This window comes from Artemia sp. Qi Xiang Cuo, chromosome 4, assembly GCF_049724085.1.
Source record: "Artemia sp. Qi Xiang Cuo chromosome 4, ASM4972408v1, whole genome shotgun sequence".
In the NCBI taxonomy this organism is placed as follows: Eukaryota; Metazoa; Arthropoda; class Branchiopoda; order Anostraca; family Artemiidae; genus Artemia; species Artemia sp. Qi Xiang Cuo.
Window position 1 is genome coordinate 72,021,493 of NC_142797.1, and position 21,217 is coordinate 72,042,709.

General features: G+C 37.0%; 1 protein-coding gene across 1 annotated transcript in view; it reads right to left on the reverse strand.

The window, feature by feature from the left end:
- The window catches only part of LOC148953397 (E3 ubiquitin-protein ligase RNF14-like), a 74,278-nt gene that overhangs the window by 35,612 nt on the left and 17,449 nt on the right, over window positions 1–21,217 (reverse strand). Inside the window, exon 2 of the mRNA XM_089087654.1 lies at window positions 5,426–5,556. Coding sequence (XP_088943780.1) covers window positions 5,426–5,556 — 131 coding nt within the window. The remainder of the gene's footprint in view (window positions 1–5,425; window positions 5,557–21,217) is intronic.

Genomic DNA, 21,217 nt, shown 5'->3' on the forward strand with positions numbered 1-21,217 from the left:
ATTGTTCGCACTTCCCGACAACTGAAAACGAGTCGCACCTTCCTCATCATGCTTCGTCTGTATCCTCGCCCTTCCCTCCACCTCCAAATCCCCAAGATAAATCCTTCTCTTACACTACTTCTCCGCAGCATCATAATATTAAATTGAAACCCCACCCAGGAAATTCTTAAACACACCAAGTATCCCTGTCGAAATTCCCCAATCGGTTTGTTTTTCCCAGACTTTTAGTTACTAATGCCGAAAGTCTTAATTTTGAAAAGCTTACTGAAATCGAGGTGCTTTCAGAATCAAATCTAATCGATATTATAGCTATTACGGAAGTACAGTCCCATGACCCAGTGTCTCTGAACCTGACAAATTATTCAAAGTTTATTAAACTCCGTCCTTTAGACCACCAACTCGGAAAAAAATGTGGCGGTGTTTTGTTCTTTACTAAGAGTATCCTTTATCCAAAGGCTCTTCGAGTCCCTAGTTTATCCGAGTACGATGAAATCCTCTGGCTAAGTATTAGACCATAAGTTCTCTCTCGTCCATTTAATATTATTGCAATAGCCGTTTTCTATTACTCCCCAAATCAAAATACCGAGTCAAAACGTAAATTCATCCAGCAATTGCAGACAAGTGCTGATTTTGTTATTTCTAAATACCCCAATAATGGTCTTTTTTTAGTTGGCGATGCAAACGACCTTAAAATGGATTCCTTTTACTCCTCACTTAAAGTTAAGCAAATTTTTAAAATGCACACGACTCGGGGAAATACCTCTCTTGATGTTATTTTAACTAATAAGTATAATTTTTACAACCGTCCCTCATCTCTGCCTCCATTAGGTGGGAGTTATCATCTTTCGATTCTTTTATCCTCAAATCCTCCTCAAATTTTAAGCATTCTTTCTCAATACCTTATGGCAGTTATCGCCCTCTTCAAAATTCTGGTCTTCTTTGCTTTGGTATGTGGCTGAATACTGAAGATTGGTCCGACGTTTATGGTTTAAAAAATTTGGATGAGAAAATGGCTTTGTTCCACAAAAAGCTAACTGACAAATATCAAATTTGCTTCCCGGAAAAAAAAATTAAAAAATTGCTCCAGTGATACACCCTTTATTAACCAACTATAAAAACACTAATTAGAACCAAATTGAAGCTTTTCAAAAATGGTAAACCAGATGAAGCCAATAAACTAAGAAAATCAATTAAAAGAGAAATTCGCAAATTGGCACGAACGTACTACAAAAATAAGGTCGATGTATTGTTTACTAATAAACCAAAAAACTGGTATTCTGAGGTTAAAAAGCTGAGTGGCAGGAGGCTTGAACAGCTTAACTTCAATCTACCCGAGTCCCCTGATATTACTGCCAAAAAACTCAATAAATTCCTCGCTTCCATTGTCCAGAGTCTTCCACCACTGTCCGACCAATTACCATCAGGAGCCCTTTCCCCTTCTTTACCCACTGTTTCTCCGTCTGAGATAGAAAGAAGAATTCAAAAACTAAGAAAGACAAGTATTTGTCCTTTGGATATCCCCTTTCCTCTTGTTAGTGCCTTCGGTGATTTCTTGTCTAAACCCTTGTCTTTCCTGTTAAACAAGATTACCGAGTCTGGGCAAATTCCTACAATTTGGAAACAGGGTTTCATAACCTCTTTGAAAAAGAAAAACGGAAAGCCTGGTTTTGAAGGCGTCCTGCCTATTACTCTTACTCCTATTTTCTCGAAACTTTATGAACGATTACTTGCAGATTGGCTAAAGGAAAAAATCCTAACTCTTACTGACTTGAAACAATTTGGGAACCTATAATTCACCTCTACTTCCCATTACCTCGTTCCTCTTATTGATCACATCGGGAAAACCCTTGAAAAGCCTAATTCCTGGCTAAATTTAATTTCCATCGACCTTCAGAAAGCATTCGACCTTGTTAACCACAATATTTTAATTGAGAAACTTGTCCACGAGTTCAATATTGATCCCTTACTGGTGCAATTAGTTGCCTCCTTCTTAACAAATAGATCGCAAGTTGTCAAATGCCAAAATCATTATTCAAATCCTCTCCCTGTCCACAATGGTATACCCCAAGGTACTCTCCTAGGTCCCCTCCTTTTTTCAGTAATGATCAACAGCCTCGCAAAGGAATTTTCTGACCGATGGAAATTTGTTGATGACCTAACGGTTGTTGAAACTTGCTTCAGAAATTTAATAAGTGACCCTATGAGTATCCTCAATGAAATTAGAGACGAGGCCTTAGACTTAGACATGACAGTAAACCCCTCTAAGTCCATGATAATGCCCATTGGTTTCCTCAAATCCTCGCCCTATTTTCTTAATCCTATCCCTCCTAAAATTCCTGTGTCCTCATTTAAACTACTTGGCGTCACAATTTCTTCAAATTTAAAGTGGGATATCCACGTTAAAGACATCATCCATAGAGCTAATGTGTCTATCGCCCTCTTTAAGCTCCTAAAAAAATTCAGCGCCCCCCTCCCACTCCTTACGAATTTACACGTCTTTTGTCCGCCAGCATCTAGAATATGCTTGTCCAGTTTGACGCCCTAGTATCTCTCGCGAAGAATCGGAAAAAATCGAATCAATTCAAAAAAGGGTCTTGCGAATAATTTTCAAAGAAGGCAAGGTGCCATACTCTCTGCTCCTAAAAAAAGCTAGTCTGAAAACCCTGGACCAAAGGAGGGTTTCGTTGTGCCTCCGTTTTGCAAACAATGCCATAACAAACCCTCGGACGGCAAGCATTTTCCCCAAACGTCACTCCCCATTCAGATTACGGCCGCCTCGAGCTGTTTCTGAGCCCATCCCTGCTTTGTCCCCCATTCGCTGCGTTACTTCAAGATACGAAAGAACTTTTATCCCCTTCATTACAGAAAAAATGAATAAAATGTCTCAATAGGTTATTTTTTCCCTCTTTTTTGTTTATTAGCTGATGGTACTGCCCAGGTTCTTGCACTCATTTGCTTGCCCCCCCCCCCACCCAGCATATAGACTACTGCTAGACTGTAAGTGTAACTAGATAGCCTAAATTCAGCATTTGTTATCTATTAGATCCGAACACACCAGAGCAAGTCCGGGTCCAAATACTTAAAAGCGTAAAAATCAAGATGACTTAAAAATTTGGAGATATAAGCTGCAAAAATTTGTCATATTAATCGTCAGCATTTTCAATGACTTTTCTTTTTATAGATACGCCCTTCTCTCAGCCTCCTCAAAAAAATTATTGTACAAGGGATTGCATAAATTATCACACTTATGCAGAAAAATGCTAGAAAAACTTGCCGTCTGTAGGAGTGGAAATAAAACCTTCGGTAATCAGCTAAAAGCTTCTACCTGTAGTAAAGAATAGTCACTAGCAGGGTTATTCATATGTTTGATATAATCTTTATCTTCAAGAAAAACAAATCAATAAATTGAATTGATCTTCGAGAGCACAGAATATTCACGACAACAAAAAATTTGTATAGAGAAATATAACAAGAACCAATCACTACACATTTGACAACCATGACCAAACCCAGCGTACTCGTATATAAGCCCCGAACAAATCCGACGACTGTGAGTTTTTACACTCCCAACATTTTTTTTCATATTCTCCCCCTCTTTATTTGATGGTCCTATGGCGAAGATGTTTTTTTCTAATGTATTATTTTTGGTGTAGGTATGTTGAATAGACAGTGCGTTACTTAACCGTTACTAAACTATTAAATTCAATTTATTTTAAATTAGCCCCTAGTTGGCTTTCACCTGTAAAACTTTTGACACATTCAAGAACCCCATTAACTTTTACCAGATTTCCAGGATACCCTATTGTTGTCATGATTATTTTTTCATATTTAAAATTTTACGGATTCCAAAATAGGTTTACGAAACATAAATGGAATCTCTTCAGCGTTGAAAGTTTTTTGCTTGGTGGTAAACTCCTTTCCTCATAAGATTTGAAAAGCTTTACAAAGCTAGTTTGGATTTATTAAAGAAATTTGCCCAAAATCGAGTTTTAGCTATTTAAGAGAAGCATTGAACCTTGGACAGATTGGCATAAGAGCTTCCAGATTAGAGTCGGATCAGACTCAAGTTATGGAATCTCAAGTTAAGGAATCTAGTCCACATAATGTAATTTTTCCAAATACACAGTAGACACCCTAAATACTTGTGAGAGTAGGTTCTCCTAAATGCCTTATACTAAATTCACTATTAAAGTATATATATATATATATATATATATATATATATATATATATATATATATATATATATATATATATATATATATATATATATATATATATATATATATATATATATAATATATATATATATATATATATATATATATATATATATATATATATATATATATATATATATATATATATATATATATATATATATATATATATAGAAAAATCGTCGTTTTAACTTCGATCTGTAAACACTGAACCAAATTTAACAAAACGTCCAAATTTAACATAGACGTTTGGTGTTACAAAATCAAACAAAGCAACAAAAACAAATAATAACAAAAAAAAAAAAAAATGAAAGGAACAAGTCTATGTGATGGGCTTTGCCTTTGTTCAGAAGGGGTGTAGTAACAGTTTGTTTTTATGTAGGAGCTCAGGCTAAATGTTATTCAGGACTTTAATATCAAATTCCACAGAATTTCATTCTTTTAGTAACCCCTCTCCTTGAAAGAAATTCCTGGATATAACAGAACACCCAGCCAAGCACAGAAGACAGAGAGAGAGAGAGAGAGGGTGGGAGGATGGACGGGGATAAAGTTACGAAATAAATGAAAAAAAAATGAAAAATACATCTATAAATTATCTTCTTAAAACTTTAGAGTAATTTCCTGTAAAAATGTTGAAACAGGAGGTTTCACTCTACAAAAATCAGAAGAGGTGTCATAGCCAAGGATAACCAAATATTTTACTAAGGAGCTATTATCCTGCTAGGTACTTGTGTATTATAGCAACCACACTGCTGCTCATAATCTGTTGTCAAACCTGTTTCTCTGTGTGTACTTGGAGATAATTAGCTTAGCCTGAGTGAGATAAACTACTATGGAGGTATATTTTAATTAAATATTTAATATACAGTTGGTTAGGTTAGATATTTAATAGGAATGAGTTCTGGGCGGCCTGATTTTTTATACATATATTTCATTATGATTAACCTAACTTCACTTTTTGAGTGTGGTCGCTACAATACACAAGTACCTCCTGCTATTTATTTAAATCATAAACTGGACACTGGCCTTCTACTGCCAACTAGAAGGCAATTTTATTTAAGTGTAAGGATAACAATGGTAGTTTGGGATAAGGCTAGGCCAGAATTCGTGGTTGTAAATAAAGGGTTAGTCAATGATTTATTTAGATAAAAAATGAAAACTACATCTGTTCCCCCTCCAGCTTCGACAAAATTAGATAGCATTACCTCTTTTCTTCCAAGCCAGTTGCAAGAAAGAACAAATCTGGGAGCATGCACAGATGGATAATCATGCGGAAGGACAAAGTGTAGATTTATTGGAGGCAAATGATTTACTGATGCAAGCCGCTTGTTCCAATCTGAAAGAAAAGCATTTTTTTAGATCTGCCATATATTGCATACATATTCAATTTTTTTAAATATAAATTCACGTGGACATTTAGAAACCAGAGAGATAAGCAGAGAATCCACAAGACTGACCCCTTGGAATTATTGTACCCCTATATCCTAAGAAGGTTTTTTCATTAAGTAAAGAAAATTGCTTGAAAAAATTTGGGTTTTCAAAGTTTTGTATCTTAACCCCAAATGTTAATTGGTGTTCACACATTTTTCCAAAAGTGGTGCTTTGACACTATATCATTCTACTATCAAAAGAGACAATAAAGTAATATTCTAACTTCTTTCAATGCCTCCTTCCATTAAAAAGTTCTTCATAAAAACACCAGGGTTACAAGAAGAATAATTAGGCCTGTGTGCATATAATTAATTTTGACATAACTAAAATTTTACTATAGCAATGATGAACTAGATATGTAGGTTCCAATTCAATTTTTCAGCCCAAAGCTCTTATCAGTAAATATGATTAATATTTCCAAGGTCTCCCAGTGGACATGGTTCTGCTAGAGTTTGCTAAAGTCTGTTGTCAAAGGTTCTAGTTGAAACTGAAGGCAATTATAATTGAAGAGGGTGTGGTGGACTGGATAATGTCTTTCCTGACGGGAAGAAAGCAGCAGGTCAGAAATAGCAGAGGTCTTAAGTGCAGTACCTCAAGGAACTATTTTGGGGCCTACACTCTTCAATGTCTACATTAACGACGCTCCAAGAAACGTTACACATAAACTTAGCCTGTATGCCGATGACTCGAAACTTATTGGTCCTATTAACAAACAACAGTATATGGCCTCAATACAGTCAGATCTAGACAGCTTTTTTCAAGTGGGCGTATATGGAAGCTCAAGTTAATGTTAAAAAGTGCAAGGTTCTCCATAATGGAAGATATAACCCCCCATGGCAATACTCACTGTCATCAAATGCTGGTGTGAGACAACCGATATCTGAGGGTACTCCAGAAAGAGATTTGGGGGTTGTTATGGATGAAGACGTTAAACTCAACTGCCACACCCGAGCTGCAATAACAGGGGTTAAACAGACCTTTGGTATCATCAAGCACACAATCAACAGTAGATACCCAGCAATAGTAACAACACTCTACAAGAGCTTAGTGAGATCAAGATTGGATTTTGGAATGTGCATCGCCATGCTGATCAATAAAACAGACCAGATAGCTCTTGAATCTGTCCAAAGACGGGCGACAAAACGCATAAAGAGCCTAAAAGATAAAGAGTATGTATGCTGACTGCATAGCCTTAAGTTACCAATTCTAACATACTGTTGATAAAGAGGTGGCATGATTACGACCTACAAAATGCTCCATCTGACAACAAAGACATGTTCGAACCTGCCCAGTCATCAATGACCAGAGGTCATCCAGAAAAGCTGTTCTGCAAGCGTGCCATGACAAGAAAAAGACGATTTCTTATACAACCACATTATAAGTCTGTGGAATGTTCTAAGCGAGATGACAGTGGGATCAACAACTGTCAACAGCTTCAAATCAAATTTCAACAAGGATCAGGCAACTAAACTATGGATCACACAATGGGATGCAGCAGATTTACCAAAGCCTTACCATCAGTGACTGGTGTACAATAGATTCGTCCATATTGCTAGCAAGTGCAATTTAAGGTAATTTTAAGCTAATTTCCTAAGTTAGATCAAGGTCAAAATTTTGGTTTTTGTGGTTTATGATGTGGTGAATAAGCATGTACCTTCATCTTTTGGACCAACATTTGTATTCTATGGTTTCTGAGCTTGGTCTCCAAGGCAATTCTTTTTTAAGTTCAGAATAGCTGTGGGAGACTAGCCTTAGACACAGTTCCCAAAAATTAGAGAGATTAGAACAAAGGATTAGAACTGTGTGAAGTGGGACTGTTGAGTCAGAAGATATTTAGAATATAAAACTATCCAAAAGGTAATCAAGGGATTAGTTAACAGGTTCCCTTATTTATTACTAAGTAGAAACTAAGAGTTTTTTTTTTATGAAAGCTGAGAAAGACATCAAATCTTAAGACTTGCAGAAATTATATTATATAATGAAATTATAATTCTTCTGAAGGAATTACAACCTCTTGCATATCTTCCTCAAGCTTTCAAACTTCACTGCCTACCTCAAAAATATATTCCAAAGTAAAGTAAAGAGCCATACAAAAACACAAGATGAGCTGAAATAAAGTTATATAATAATCTAAACTTAAAACAAACTGAAACTACTATCAATACATGAATAAAACCTAGAACAAAAAGAAATTATAATGAATAATCATATCATACATGAAGATAACCACTACTGCTATGAATGAATAGATGAATCTTAAAACAGATTGAATATATTATTTCAAATGAAAGTAAGGGATAACATTAAAATTTAATAGGAACATAAATTGTGCTGTATTTGAGGGGGATTACCCTACTCCTGAACTTCCAACTTTTTATGCTAAAGTTTTACAGTGGTTTTGAAAATACTTCTTATTCCAATTCAATGCATCTTGCAATTGAGCTGTTGTTCTAGAGAATCAGGGCAAAAAGTCAAACCACAGCATAAACAGTGAAATATTGAAAAAAAAAACAGCCTGAGAAGGCAGTATGGAATAATTTCTCTTTATTTTAAGTTTCAATATTGTTCCTTACTTTCATTTGAAAAAAAATTATGTTTTTATACTTAATTTCTCCTTCTTTTCCAAATCATGCCAAGCCTTATCCAAGATATGTTGGGGCTACCACCCCCATAGCCCCCAATGCCTGGTGTTAAATTGTAAGCGTGTAAATCGATTGGTTGTGTCCTAGATTGATAGCTCAAAGTTTCTGAGGCTTGTAACCTTTGCTGGGTGACTTGAAACCTAACATATTTTGTATCTTTGGAATTAACATAGAAATTGATTCTTTTAAGGTGTTTCAAAGCTATTTTTAGGTTCTGCTACTATGAGCAAAAGTTGTACCTTACTTACAAATGAAGCTGCCAAGCCTAAACTATAGAAGAAAAAGGGGGAGGGGACCTGATCCAGATTTTCAAATCGAGAAAGTATCTAGATAGAACCAAGTTTGATAAATTCTACTGTAGTCAGACTAATGTCTATACTAGGGGTCATTCTGCAAAAATCCAAAAACAAACAGAATCAACTAGACAGAGATCTTCTTTCTGGTCAGTTAGAGCAGTTAAAGACTGGAACTCTTTACCTGAAGAAGTACTGTCGGATTCAACTCTAAACAGCTTCAAAAACGATACTTGACAAACATCTACAGAAAGAAGTGTTTATTCATAATACATAACATACAAAAGTGATATGACTTTGTGCACTAGGCGCACTATGTTGAGCCAAAATTAGAGAGTGCCAAAACAGGATATGATATCCTAGTAAGAGGCACTGTTCCTGTAAGTTACTGTTTGTTGTTGCATAACTGAAGCTTTTGTAGAAGCTTCAAAACAAGTGTCTAAAATAACCATTTGTTTTATTTCCACTATGTGACTCTATAGGAACAAATCCACAACAATTTCTTTTATGCAGTCATATATATACAGAAAATACCTCACAAATGGATTTTACCTCCTATTCTCATCTTCCTGTTGCAGGAAATTAATGTTCTTTATTTCGGAATATGAGTAACTCTCTAAATCTAAGGAAGGAAGAGTATAAGTGGAATAAAAGGGACAGCCAATACTGTAGATTTTGCATAAAAAGCCAGACTTTGCAACACATAATTTTGAATGCTATAGCCCAGTTTACCTGGCAGCAAATATCAAAAGCACATTTGGAAGGTTAAAGATAAACAAAGATATTGAAGAGCTGTTTAAAACCAATTATAATGCAGGAGATGAAAGGTGCCTCTATAAAAGTATTTCTGATTTTCTCGTAATTACTGATTTTTATTAATGTTATGTAATTAATATCACTGATTTTTGTACTGATTTCGTGTAATTATATTGTTTGAGTTGGTTCACCCATAAGAGTTCTCCAGTACAGAAGAAAGCAAGAAGGAAGAGCATTATTGATACCAGCTGGTCTATAAGCCTTAAATTGTGGGGAACAGGTAGCTTGAGTACTTGCACTTCACACAAGCCATCCAATTTCCTTGTTTTTAATTTCCCTTTGTTTTGTGTTACTGTGTTTGTTATATGTTAACCGAGAGTATTATATCCATTCACAACTGTATGGCAGAAAAAATTTAAGTTAATTCAAGTTATAATTTAAGTTGATATAAGGTTTGTGTTGATTTTGAAGGAGAAAAAAACGCCTTTTTGAAAGAAGTCTTTTTGTTAATCTCATGATTGTCTTGGTATTTAAAATTTCAAATGAATATTCTGAAGAAACCTGCTAGAAACCAAAAAGAGTCCATTGTAGATTGCAGGTGCAGTTTTTCAGAAGAAGAAGTAAAATGTTGTGAAAAGAATCAAATATTGTGAAATGTTGTGAAATGAGTCAAATAAAATGTTGTGAAAAGAATCTACAATTTCTGGAAAAATTTCGAAGCACTTGGTGGGGCCTGTTATCAATTTCCACAAAAAACATACAGCAGCAACATTTTAAGAAATTTAAAATAAATTTCTGGTGAACTATTATCTCAACTAATCAGTAGTTGTACCGAACCAATCCTGCTCAAATCATCCTCAGGGCAATACTGTGGCGTTCCTTTTGATCCTGAAATTTTCACCATAGTACAGTGCAGACGGTTTGTTATCATTGTATTATCGTTTCTTGTTTTAGTTTTGTTTTAGTTTAAAGCTTTTTCCAGTAGGAAATGATTAGAAGTCCTCCAAAAAAAAGTCCCCCCACATCCCACCCCAAATACCAGTGATATTGATACCCATCCAGGCTGGTCAAGCAGACTATCTCAAAGTTCACATGATAGCTCCAATTCTGAGAATAGGACAATGATCACTGTAGGGGCCAATGTCACTATAAATGATGATAATGGGTTTCAAAAGGTCCTTTCTAGAAGCTCTAAAAAAAGAAAAAAAATCTCCCCAATCAAAAGCATTTCCCCTCTCCCTACCCATGATCCTCCCTCCCAAAACTTAGGAATTTACTTTAAAATTTTTCCTATTACCCCCTTTGAAAGAAAAAAGATTACTGCAATAAGAGTTGCAATTTTCAAATTGCTAAAATAAAGGTTCTCTCTTAATATTCACTATGATGGATCTCTGCTAATAGCTGTCCAAGATCAGAAACCAGCAGACACGATAATCAACCTAAAATCCCTTCTGAATACCCCAATTAATGCATCTCAATGGAACCCAAAACCATTCCCAACAAAAATGGTAATTTATAACGTTCCCCCAGAAATACCTACTCAGGAGTTAAAAGAAGGGCTCTCAGATAGGGGTGGAAACACAATCCCAGTTGAAGATGTTACCCAACTTGGTAAACCTAACTCTAATGGCCTAAAAACAAGTAGATGCTTCTTATTTACACTGAAGGAAAAAATTTATATCCCAGAAAAGTTGTTCCCATTTGGGTAAATGAAACCACACAAGGAATACAAACCAAAGCCTATCCAGTGTCAGAAGTGTCTCAAACTGGGACACGCAACAAACAAATGCAATGAATTTCTTCTAGAGTGTAGTAATTGTAAAGCATTCCATCCTAAAGAGTTGACAACTTGCAACAACACTCAGCCTACATGTATCAATTGCAAAGGCCCACATGAATCTACCAATAAATCACTATGCCCTGCATATGAGAAAAGAGCACTAACACTCCCAATAGCAACAGAGAAGGCCACTTCATACCCCTTTGCAGCAATGGAAGCAAATGCTGCCCAACAATACCAAATAAAGCCAGTAATGAAACCAACCAAAACCCCCACGTCAAACGCCCCCAATGCATCAAGTACCCCGTATAAAACACCATCCTCTAAGCCCCCGAGCTCACATCCCTCTCAGAAGAAATCACCAAGTCAACAAGCCTCCTTGTCCGTTGAGATGAGGTCAGCCTGCCCCCCCTCCCAAGAAGAAACAAACCAGAAACACTACCAGGAATTAATCCCTTAACTGACAAACAGGATGCACAATCAAATATGCAATCCCCAAATATATGCTTATTCATTCTAATATGTTATGCAGTTCAGGCCATTAACATACATCAACTACAGAAAACAAAAATCATTGCAGAATTGGCAAAAATTTACATCCCTGATGATATGCTCATTCAAGCAAGAAAAGATCTTGCTTTACTTTTAACAAAGCTGAACATTGATACATAGTCATATGAAAAATAAATCAACAACACAACACATATCAATACTCCAGTGGAACGTAAGATAACTCACAGAAAATAACATAAATGAACTAATATCTTTTATGAATAATAATTCCATTAATATTGCTTGCCTCCAGGACTCATTTAACCCAAAATCAACAAATTAAGTCTCTGGGATTTACTATCCTGAGAAAGGATAGATCATCAGAGAGAAAAGGAGGTGGAGTAGCTTTATTAATTAATAATAAAATACAATTCTGTGGCATCAACTTTCCTAATTTTGTAAATTATTTTGATGCAATTGGTATCAGTATTTTGCTGAATAATACAAAAACTTACATAATAAGCTTTTATAACCCTAATGGCCAAACTACAGATGCCATGGATTTCTTTAAATATATAAATAATTCTAATATGTTAAAAAATATCACGAATTGTGGAGATTTCAATGCCCACAGCCTTTTGTGGGGGAATAAACCAGCAAATAAAGCTGGTAAATTGATTGAGCATATGACTTCAAATAATAATGAATTAGCTGTTGCTACCCCCTCCAAATCTGAATACATATTTCAACCAAAAGTGGCAGATTCTCCACAATTGAACTACAAATTGTGTCATTAAATATTTTGAATAAAATTTACATAAATAAAATTTATAGTCTATGTAGGCCTACAGAACACATTGCTACAGTTTGCACCCTAGATGAACCTGCTGAAACTCTATTACACACCTCCAAATATATCAACACTAAAGCAAATTGGTCTATGTTCCAAAATAAGCTAAATGATGAAATTACAAGTTTCACCTGAAATTCATGCATTTCAAACACAACAGTTGACACACATGCTGAAGTATTGACATCTTTACTAATAAATACAGATAATCATGGTATCGCCAGAACAACACCCAAGAAAACCTTCCCTAAACACATTGCTAAAGCATGGTGGACAAATGAGTGCCAAAATAAATGGAGAATAAAAAAGGCAGCTAGGAAAGAATTCATAAAAAAACATCTTCTACTACATATATAAAAAAAATTACAAGCAGAATCTAATCTAAAAAGGACTATAATAAATGCTAAATATAATTACTGGAATAATTTTGCAAATAATCTCTCCAGAGAGACACATGAGCCAATTATACATAAAGTTATAAGCCATATCTGTGGGACAAAGACTCCCCCCAATTCACTCCTGTATGAGCTTATACATAATAATACCCATTATAATAATGATAATAAAAAGCTAAGCTATTTGCCACTCTTTTTGTTAATAAGCTAACATCACATAATCAAAGCAAAATGTCCCCGATTCCTATCAACCCAAGTTACCAACCACGCCCAGGATCCGAGTATATAAGTAGTCCATTTTCAATCCAGGAAATGAATAATGCAATACATCATATTAGGACCAAAACTAGCGGCAGCTATGACAATATACACCCTACATGGATAAAGAATCTGACCCCTTCATACAGACAAGAACTGCTAAATTGTTATAATCACGCTTGGGCATCTTTTATGTTCCCCAATATATGGAAATGTTCCTCCCTCCTACCAATCCTAAAGAAAAATAAACCCAAAGATAACCCTGAGTCCTATAGGCCCATAATGATTACTCCTGTGATGGGGAAAATAATGGAGAAAATGATCTATTACAGACTCCTCTGGTTTGTTGAAAAAAATAATATGATCCCTCACACTCAAACTGGATTCAGGAAACACCACTCCTCAACAGGTGCTTTCATTTTGTTAACAAATGCAATATATGAATCATTCTCAAAAAATAATGTCCTAGTTGCAGCTTTCTTAGATTTTGAAGGGGCATATGACAATGTGAACCACCAAATCCTTTTGAACAAACTTGCAAACCATGGACTACCCCCCAAGCTAGTATCTTTTATAAAATCGTTCATAGAATTGCGAAGTTTCATTGTTTGTGTTGGTTCAGCCTCTTCACCCCAAAAGACAATAACCAAAGGCCTACCTCAGGGAGCAGTCCTCAGTTTCCTCCTCTTTGCCCTATATCTCTGGGACATGAACCTCCCCCACACGAATCTACAATATGCTGACTATCTGGTGCTATGGTCATCTGGCAACACCTTTGAGATAGCACAGTCAAATCTGCAAAAGTCACTTTTCCAATTCGAAAAATTCTCTCAACATTCAGATTTAACCATTGCACCCACCAAGTCAAAAATAATCCAATTTCACCGAAAGCAAAACCATGTTAATGCAAAACTAACTCTAAATAAAACAACTATTCCAGAAGATAATCATATTAATTACCTAGGTCTCATGCAATCTCCACCTCCACATTTCAAACACAATAAAAAAATGCTATAGAAAAACAAATATACTAAAAGACTTCTTTCCACACCCTGGGGATGTAAGGAGAAAACCTTACTCCAGTTTTATAAATCACATTTAAGGCCCCATATTGACTATGGGCTCATTGTACATGGTGCATTTGCAAAGACCCAGATGCAAAAAATTGAAACAACACAATATGATATAATACGTCTCATATATGGTCTTGGGAAACCCACAAGCACCAAGTTTCTGCTTATGGAGAGTGGATTAATAACAATAAGGGTCAGACGTAGCTTTCTCTTGACAAAACATCTTACAAAAATTGAATCAAATAGCTCACACACCCTACATAATTGGTTAAGAAATCCAGCCATGTATAGAGGCATTGCAGATGAGTATGCCAACATTCAGAAGAAGTTCCCCGTACCAGCAAAGTCTATTGCACCCACTTTCCCCCAATCCCCTCCATGGAATTGGTCAAATCCCATAATAAATACTAATTTCTCAAAGTGGAATAAAGATTTAACCCCCATTGCTTTTGTCCAGAAAAAATTTGCTGAACTTAATACAATTACCTATAAAAATCACTTCCAAATATTGGTTGATGGGTCAAAAATGAATGAGAAGGTAGCAAGTGGTGCTTTCCTTCCTCACCTGAATATTGCAATGGGCGAGAGATTATATAAAAATTTATCTATAATGTCTGCTGAGTTAAATGCCATAATCATGGCATTAGAACACCTTAAGGAAAACCAACCTTTGATTGCAAATTCAAATAATATTATTGTATATTCCGACTCTTTATCAAGCCTTGAGTTGTTGGCCTCAGCTCCTCAGTATAAGTTGTACATTGACACTTATCATTGTCTCAGTATTATAGATAATCTTGCTTCAAGTGGCATAAAAACTTATTTTCAGTATATTCCTAGCCACTCTGGCATAAGTGGTGATCATCAGGTTGATGAAATAGCAAAAAATGCTATAAATATTGACCAGCCAAGTGGGAGACCAATCCCAATTAGAGATATTTACCGATGAGGGCATTCATATATTAATTTTTAATAAGTATAATCCTCTCTTTTCCTCCTTTACCAATAAGTATTTTTATAAAGTCTACCATAGAATTTGTTCTGGAACATTTGGACTAAACTTTCTTTAATTTTTGAATAAGTTTCCTGATTCAACGGGTTAGATTCACCTGTCCCCTCTTTGAAGGCATTGTAATATGAATAATGAAATAATTGACCATTGCCTATTTGAATGTAATATGCTGACGTCTGCACAACATACCTTGCTTTGTAAACTGTTAAAATGCTTCAAACACCACAAAATCTCAAAATCAGCCAAGAGCCTAGCCAACTATACCGGCACACAGAGCATAGAAATTGACATCTATCATCCTATAATTGAACTCCTAGAGTCGAAAGATCTACTGAAAGATATCTGAAAATATCTAATAATCATGAGGCAATCAGGCCAGTAGCTCTCTAGCCCACAGAGTGACGCAAAAGGAAAAGGGCTAAATAGTATCACTGAAAAGCCCGCCTGCTGTTAAATACAAGAAGAAGAAGAAGAATAAACTAAATGTATCTCCCTTACCCCCCAATAAACTCCTCTAAAATATATCATAGTTAGGCTCAAGTGGGCTAACTTTTCAGGCGTTTTTGCATCACTTTTCTAATTCAAGTGGCTCAATTCCTTCATCCCCTATTTGCAGACATTGCAATATAAAAAAATTAAAATATTGACCATTACCTATTTGAATGTAATATGCTGACATCTGCATAGTGTACTGTTAAAGTACTTCAAACACCACAAAATCACTATCAGCTAAGATTCTAGCTGCCCATACTTGCACAAAGAGAACGGAACTCAATGTATAGCCTATGATATTTCAACTCCTAAAATCAAAAAATTTGCTGCACAATATCTAAGCAGATTCAAGCTAAAACAAGCTAATTAAGGAGCTACTACTTGGAGTAGCTCATCCCAACTTATAGAGTGAATCAGAAGGAAAACGGCTGAATGGTCTCTACTGAAAACCCATGTTTTCTGAAATAGAAGAAGAACAAATCCATTAAACAACAAGGTATCACAGAATATTAGCTAAGAAATTTCAAACTGACGCTTATTTGCTAATGAAAGAAAATATGAAAGAAAAATTATATCAAAAAATATAAGCGCCATCTATAGTATATTCATTGCTATTGTGTCTGAGTTTGTATCTTTGCTGGTAACTTGGAAAAAGTTTCTGAATTATTTTGAGGTCTTTTCCTGTTGTTGTTCACCCTCCAAAGATAGATTTTTTGTCAAATAGTGTATGTTTGACCTTCTCCAATTGTTAGAATAAGCCCCTTTTCACTGGGTATTTTCACCAGCGCCATCTTTTTTCGCGGGTAGATTGGCACGCCATCTATAGTTTCAATTCTTTATAGTGCCATTTTTCGATTCCTTATGGTTAAGAAGCGTACTGGGAACTAGCAGAAGAGGAGAAGGAACCTCCCGCAAGCGACGTAGTACCCGCATGTATTAAGTTACCCGTAAATTGCGGGGGACAATTGAGGGGGTCCTTACACTTCCTTGTTCCTAGGTTCCTTCATTCTGCTTGTATTTATTCAGCGCTCGCGGATTGCGTAATAATCATTCCGTAGCAAAATTGCGAGCGTGAAGCTTGTGTTAAATGCTGTACTGAACTTTGTTGAGCGGGCAATGAAGGCTGGAAACCCGATAGACAGTACTGTCAAAAATGCGGTATCACATTTCTCCGATGCGGATATATTGGAAGCGAAAAAGGTGATTTGGGATGAAGCCGAATATGCGACGAGAGTGACTGCAAGAGACAAAAGTTTGGATAATGTCATGGACATAATGAAAGTTTTTAAGATGTGTGACGAAAAAAATATTTCGCTCCCGTGGTTCGTATCATACCAACCTGTTGACGTACCGATTATTCCAGGCGAGATAAGTGCAACTTTGACGAGAAAAGTGGGAGAGCTTTACCGAGAGTTTGACAGTTTCGTTGAGTCTGAGTACCAGCTGCGCGATTCCTATCAGTCACGCGAGAATAATGGAAAGCATAAACAGACTTCCGCCATAGTTCTCAAAAATTTGCCCCAAGGACTGATTGATCCCGAATCACGGAAAGACTATTTAAATGGACTTTGCGGACAGACGAGCTATGACATCGTCGAGCTGAGGCCTCGTAAGAGTGCTTGGAGCGTTCTCGTGAAAGACAAAGCGACCGCCGATTCCATTGCACAGGCTATTACCAGTACCGATAATTCCGTTGTCGCGAGAGTAAAAAGTCCCTCTTTCTTCGGGATAATTCACCACGTCCCTGCTAGTATTTCAGAAGAGGACTTACGCTGTTTAGTGTCGAAATGTGTCGAAGCTTCTGGAATAGGCAAAACCAGGTCATTCAAACTGAAGTTTGATTCGCGTGAAGACCTACAGAGTGCAATCAAGTCTCCCCCCGTGATTGGGCATGAGCGGCTGCCGATTCACGAATACAAATTTATGCCAATCCAGTGCTACAAGTGTCAATGCTTCGGCCACGCAGCAAAGGCATGTCCAAATCCGCCAAAGTGCTCCCGTTGCGCTGGGAAACACTCCAGCTCAAAGTACAATCCCTGCCAGAACCCCCTCAAATGTGCTCTATGTGGTTCGGCAAACCATCCCTGTTACAGTTTTAAATGCCCTGAAGCACAGAAAGCGTTAAAACAATGAATAATCTTGAACTCAAAGTTGTATCATGGAACATGAATGGTGGAGGTCTGGCTAAACTACCTCTGATTGAGCAATTAGTACAAGAATATGACGTAGTCTGTCTACAGGAGCACTTTCTTACAACAGAAGGACTACAGCTTCTTGAGGTCAATGACAGCTCCAGCGTATTAAGTGTTCCTGCAAAGCGTTCTGGCAGAGGTAGACCCTCTGGTGGTATTTCAATACTGGTACAAAGAAGTCTTAATCCTTCCTTGTAAAAACAGTCTAATTTCTTCGTCGGTTTCCGAATTACTGATACAGCTCTATTCTGTGTCTATATGCCCACGGATTATCGTGACGATGAATCTGATGCAAGATTCAATGTTGCTTGTGGACAGATTTGTGGAGCAGTTGACGGATGTGTTACGCAAAAACTGTCATGAATTGTAACCGGAGACATGAACTCTAACCTTTGTGACAACAGCCCAAGAGCTCAGGTTCTGATAACTGCCTGTGAAAGTCTTCGTGTACTGGAAAATGACCTAGACTACACGTAAGTACACAACTCTGGCTCTGTATCCTCCCTTGACTCAATGCTGGGCTCTGCAGATGTGAAGACAAACGGAAAATGTAGTGGTAAAATTAAGCATCTGTACTTCCGACCACTTACCCATCTCGAATTTGTTCTATGTCACTAATAAAACTACTCAGCCCGATGAATGTCACCGTAAATGGGTGGTAAAATCTGAGTGGGGAAAAGCCGACTCTGCGCTTTTCAAGTCCGTGTATGATAATGTACTTGAAAAGATAAAGGTCCCATTTCAACTCCTTCAACAAGGTTCGCCTGTTCCCGATAATGAGAAGCAGATACTCCTGAACAATTACTATGCAGAAATTACACATGCCCTACGATGTGCCGAAAAGGCTGCAGTTCCGACACGAAAAGTTCGAATCGGAAAGGAAAATCCACAGTGGTCTCAGAATGTCCAGTTGTCCGAGTCTTGTAGTCGATCTAAAATCTGGTATACACTATGGAACGAGTGCGGGCGCCCTCGTCAAGGTGTCTTGAATAATATCAGGCTATATACTAAGCGAAAGTTCGCCAAGACCCTTGCTAAACACCGAACCGACTTAATGGACCAGAATTGCAAAGTGCTTGAAGGTGACCCAAATGCAGTCTGGAAGTATATTAAAAAGAAAAGGAGTCCAAAATCTCGCAAAGAAGAAATTTTGCCAAGTGAAAGTGATTGGAATAAATATTTCACCACCGAGCAAGGCTCTCGAGAAAGAGTTAGAAAAAGAGCTCGACTCCCTCCTAGCGTCAAATGAACGAAGTGTCGGGTTCGTTGTTACTGTCTCTAGTATCCGTTATATGCTATCTAAACTGAAAAAAAGTATTCTCGAGGTGATGATAATATGTGTGGAATGCATCTGGCTATTGGGGGTGACAATGTGTTAAATCACCTTGCTCTTATGTACCAGATGATCTTTATCTGCGGTCTTGTCCCCGATGTTTTCTGTGTTGGCGTCGTTACACCAGTTCCCAAAAAAGGGAATGATCCCAGGAACTGTTCATCATACCGCCCGATAACTGTGTCGCCGGTATTCTACAAACTCATGGAAATGCTTGTTTTTGGTGACCTAAGTAAAGCTTGTTATACTCCCGATTCGCAATTCGGGTTTAAGAGTGGTACTAGTCGCGAGCATGTTCATTCGTTGATAGCCAATCTTTTGCTCAGTGCTCACGATAATAATGATACACTTGTTCTAGCAAGCCACGATGTGCGTAGAGCATTCGACTCCGGTATCCACGCACATATACTTAGTTCTGCTTGTAAACGCGGAGTTGACCGTTCGGTTGTCGTTGTATGGAGGAGCATGTATAGGAGACTGAGAGTGAAGATTAAAGTCCCCACTCATCGCGGTATGGTGGTATCCACCGTAGTTATACCTGTCCGTAAAGGTATCCGGCAAGGCTCCATTACTTCCCCTCCTCTATACGACAACAGTATTATCGTCCCTCAAGAATCTGCCGAAACGCGCTGCATGTATCTAGGTATAGACGCGTCGCTCATCAATTACGCTGATGATATACTTAACGCAAGTAGGTCTGTTTCAAGGGTTGAGGATAACTACAATATATTAAGTGATGAATATGCTAAGATTGGGCTAGCTTTTAATGCTGCCAAAAGTGAAGTAGTTGTTTTTCATCGCAACGCGAAAGATTCGACCCCGATTAGCGTGCTCCTAGGCGATACTGCGGTGAGCTCAAAGCCATCTCTCACTTACCTTGGACTGCCAATCGCTTCAGATCTGTGGTCTACTCGTGAAGCACAGGTTGAGCATTTTTCAGAAAAGGCACGCAAAGCATACGGACTACTTCCACCCTGCAAACGTATGTATAACCGCCGTATACTCGGAAGGCTCTATTCCGTGTTCGTTATCCCGCATGTTCTGTCACTCTCGCCGTTTTGGTCTCTTCTCACCGAAACAGATAAGCGCTCAGTCCGTCGGGTTTACTATAAGTATGCAAAGTATCTTTTAAGTGTTCCGCCATGGGAGAGAAACTCAAGAGTTTTAAAAAATTACAGCGTTGTGGACCCGACTACTGTAGCTACTGAGCGAATCGGTCGATTTCGGCGTTCGCTCAATCCTGATCATGATATATACCGAGATATCGTAGGCTAGTTTGAATAAGAGTTTAGTATGCTGTATATAGACTGTTATTGAAGTTTTGTTGTTTCTCTTATTGCGTTTTCTTTTTCTCTTTTTTTTCTTTTTTTTCAATACTCCGTCGTGTAACCTTGTGTTATTTATGATGGGAAATAAAAACCATTCATGCATTCATTGTTTCCAGAGTATTCCCCTTTTTTCATAAATTTGTTCAGGCTAATAGCTTGCATTGGATGACTTTAAATTTAATGTATTTTAAATTATTGGAATTACAATAAAGTACTGATTCTTTTAAGATACATTTCTATCAACACTTTTTTTCAAGTTTCAGACACTTTAAGCATGAGTTGCACCATACTTACAGATTGTTGCCACAAAAATGTTTAATATATAAAAAATAAGCTCAAAAACATTAATTCTAATTAAACATTGACGAAAATTCCTGGTAACAATAGCCCCCCTCCCCTGGCAAAATATTTGAAATCACTCAAGATGGCCATCTGCTTCTGTACCTTGCTTGCCAGTAAGCATATGAATGTAGTTACCTTAAATTGCAGCTTGGAGCAATCTAAGGATTTTTTCCCCTTAAAGCTCCAGAATTGATGATTGAAGTTTTTTTATTGTTATTTAGTGACCAGGTGCATTTGGATGATCAGAAGCTTCCAACTTGTTTACATTCCACTGAGGACCACTCAACATCCAACCATTGTTTGAAAATATCAACAGAGTCAACAGTAA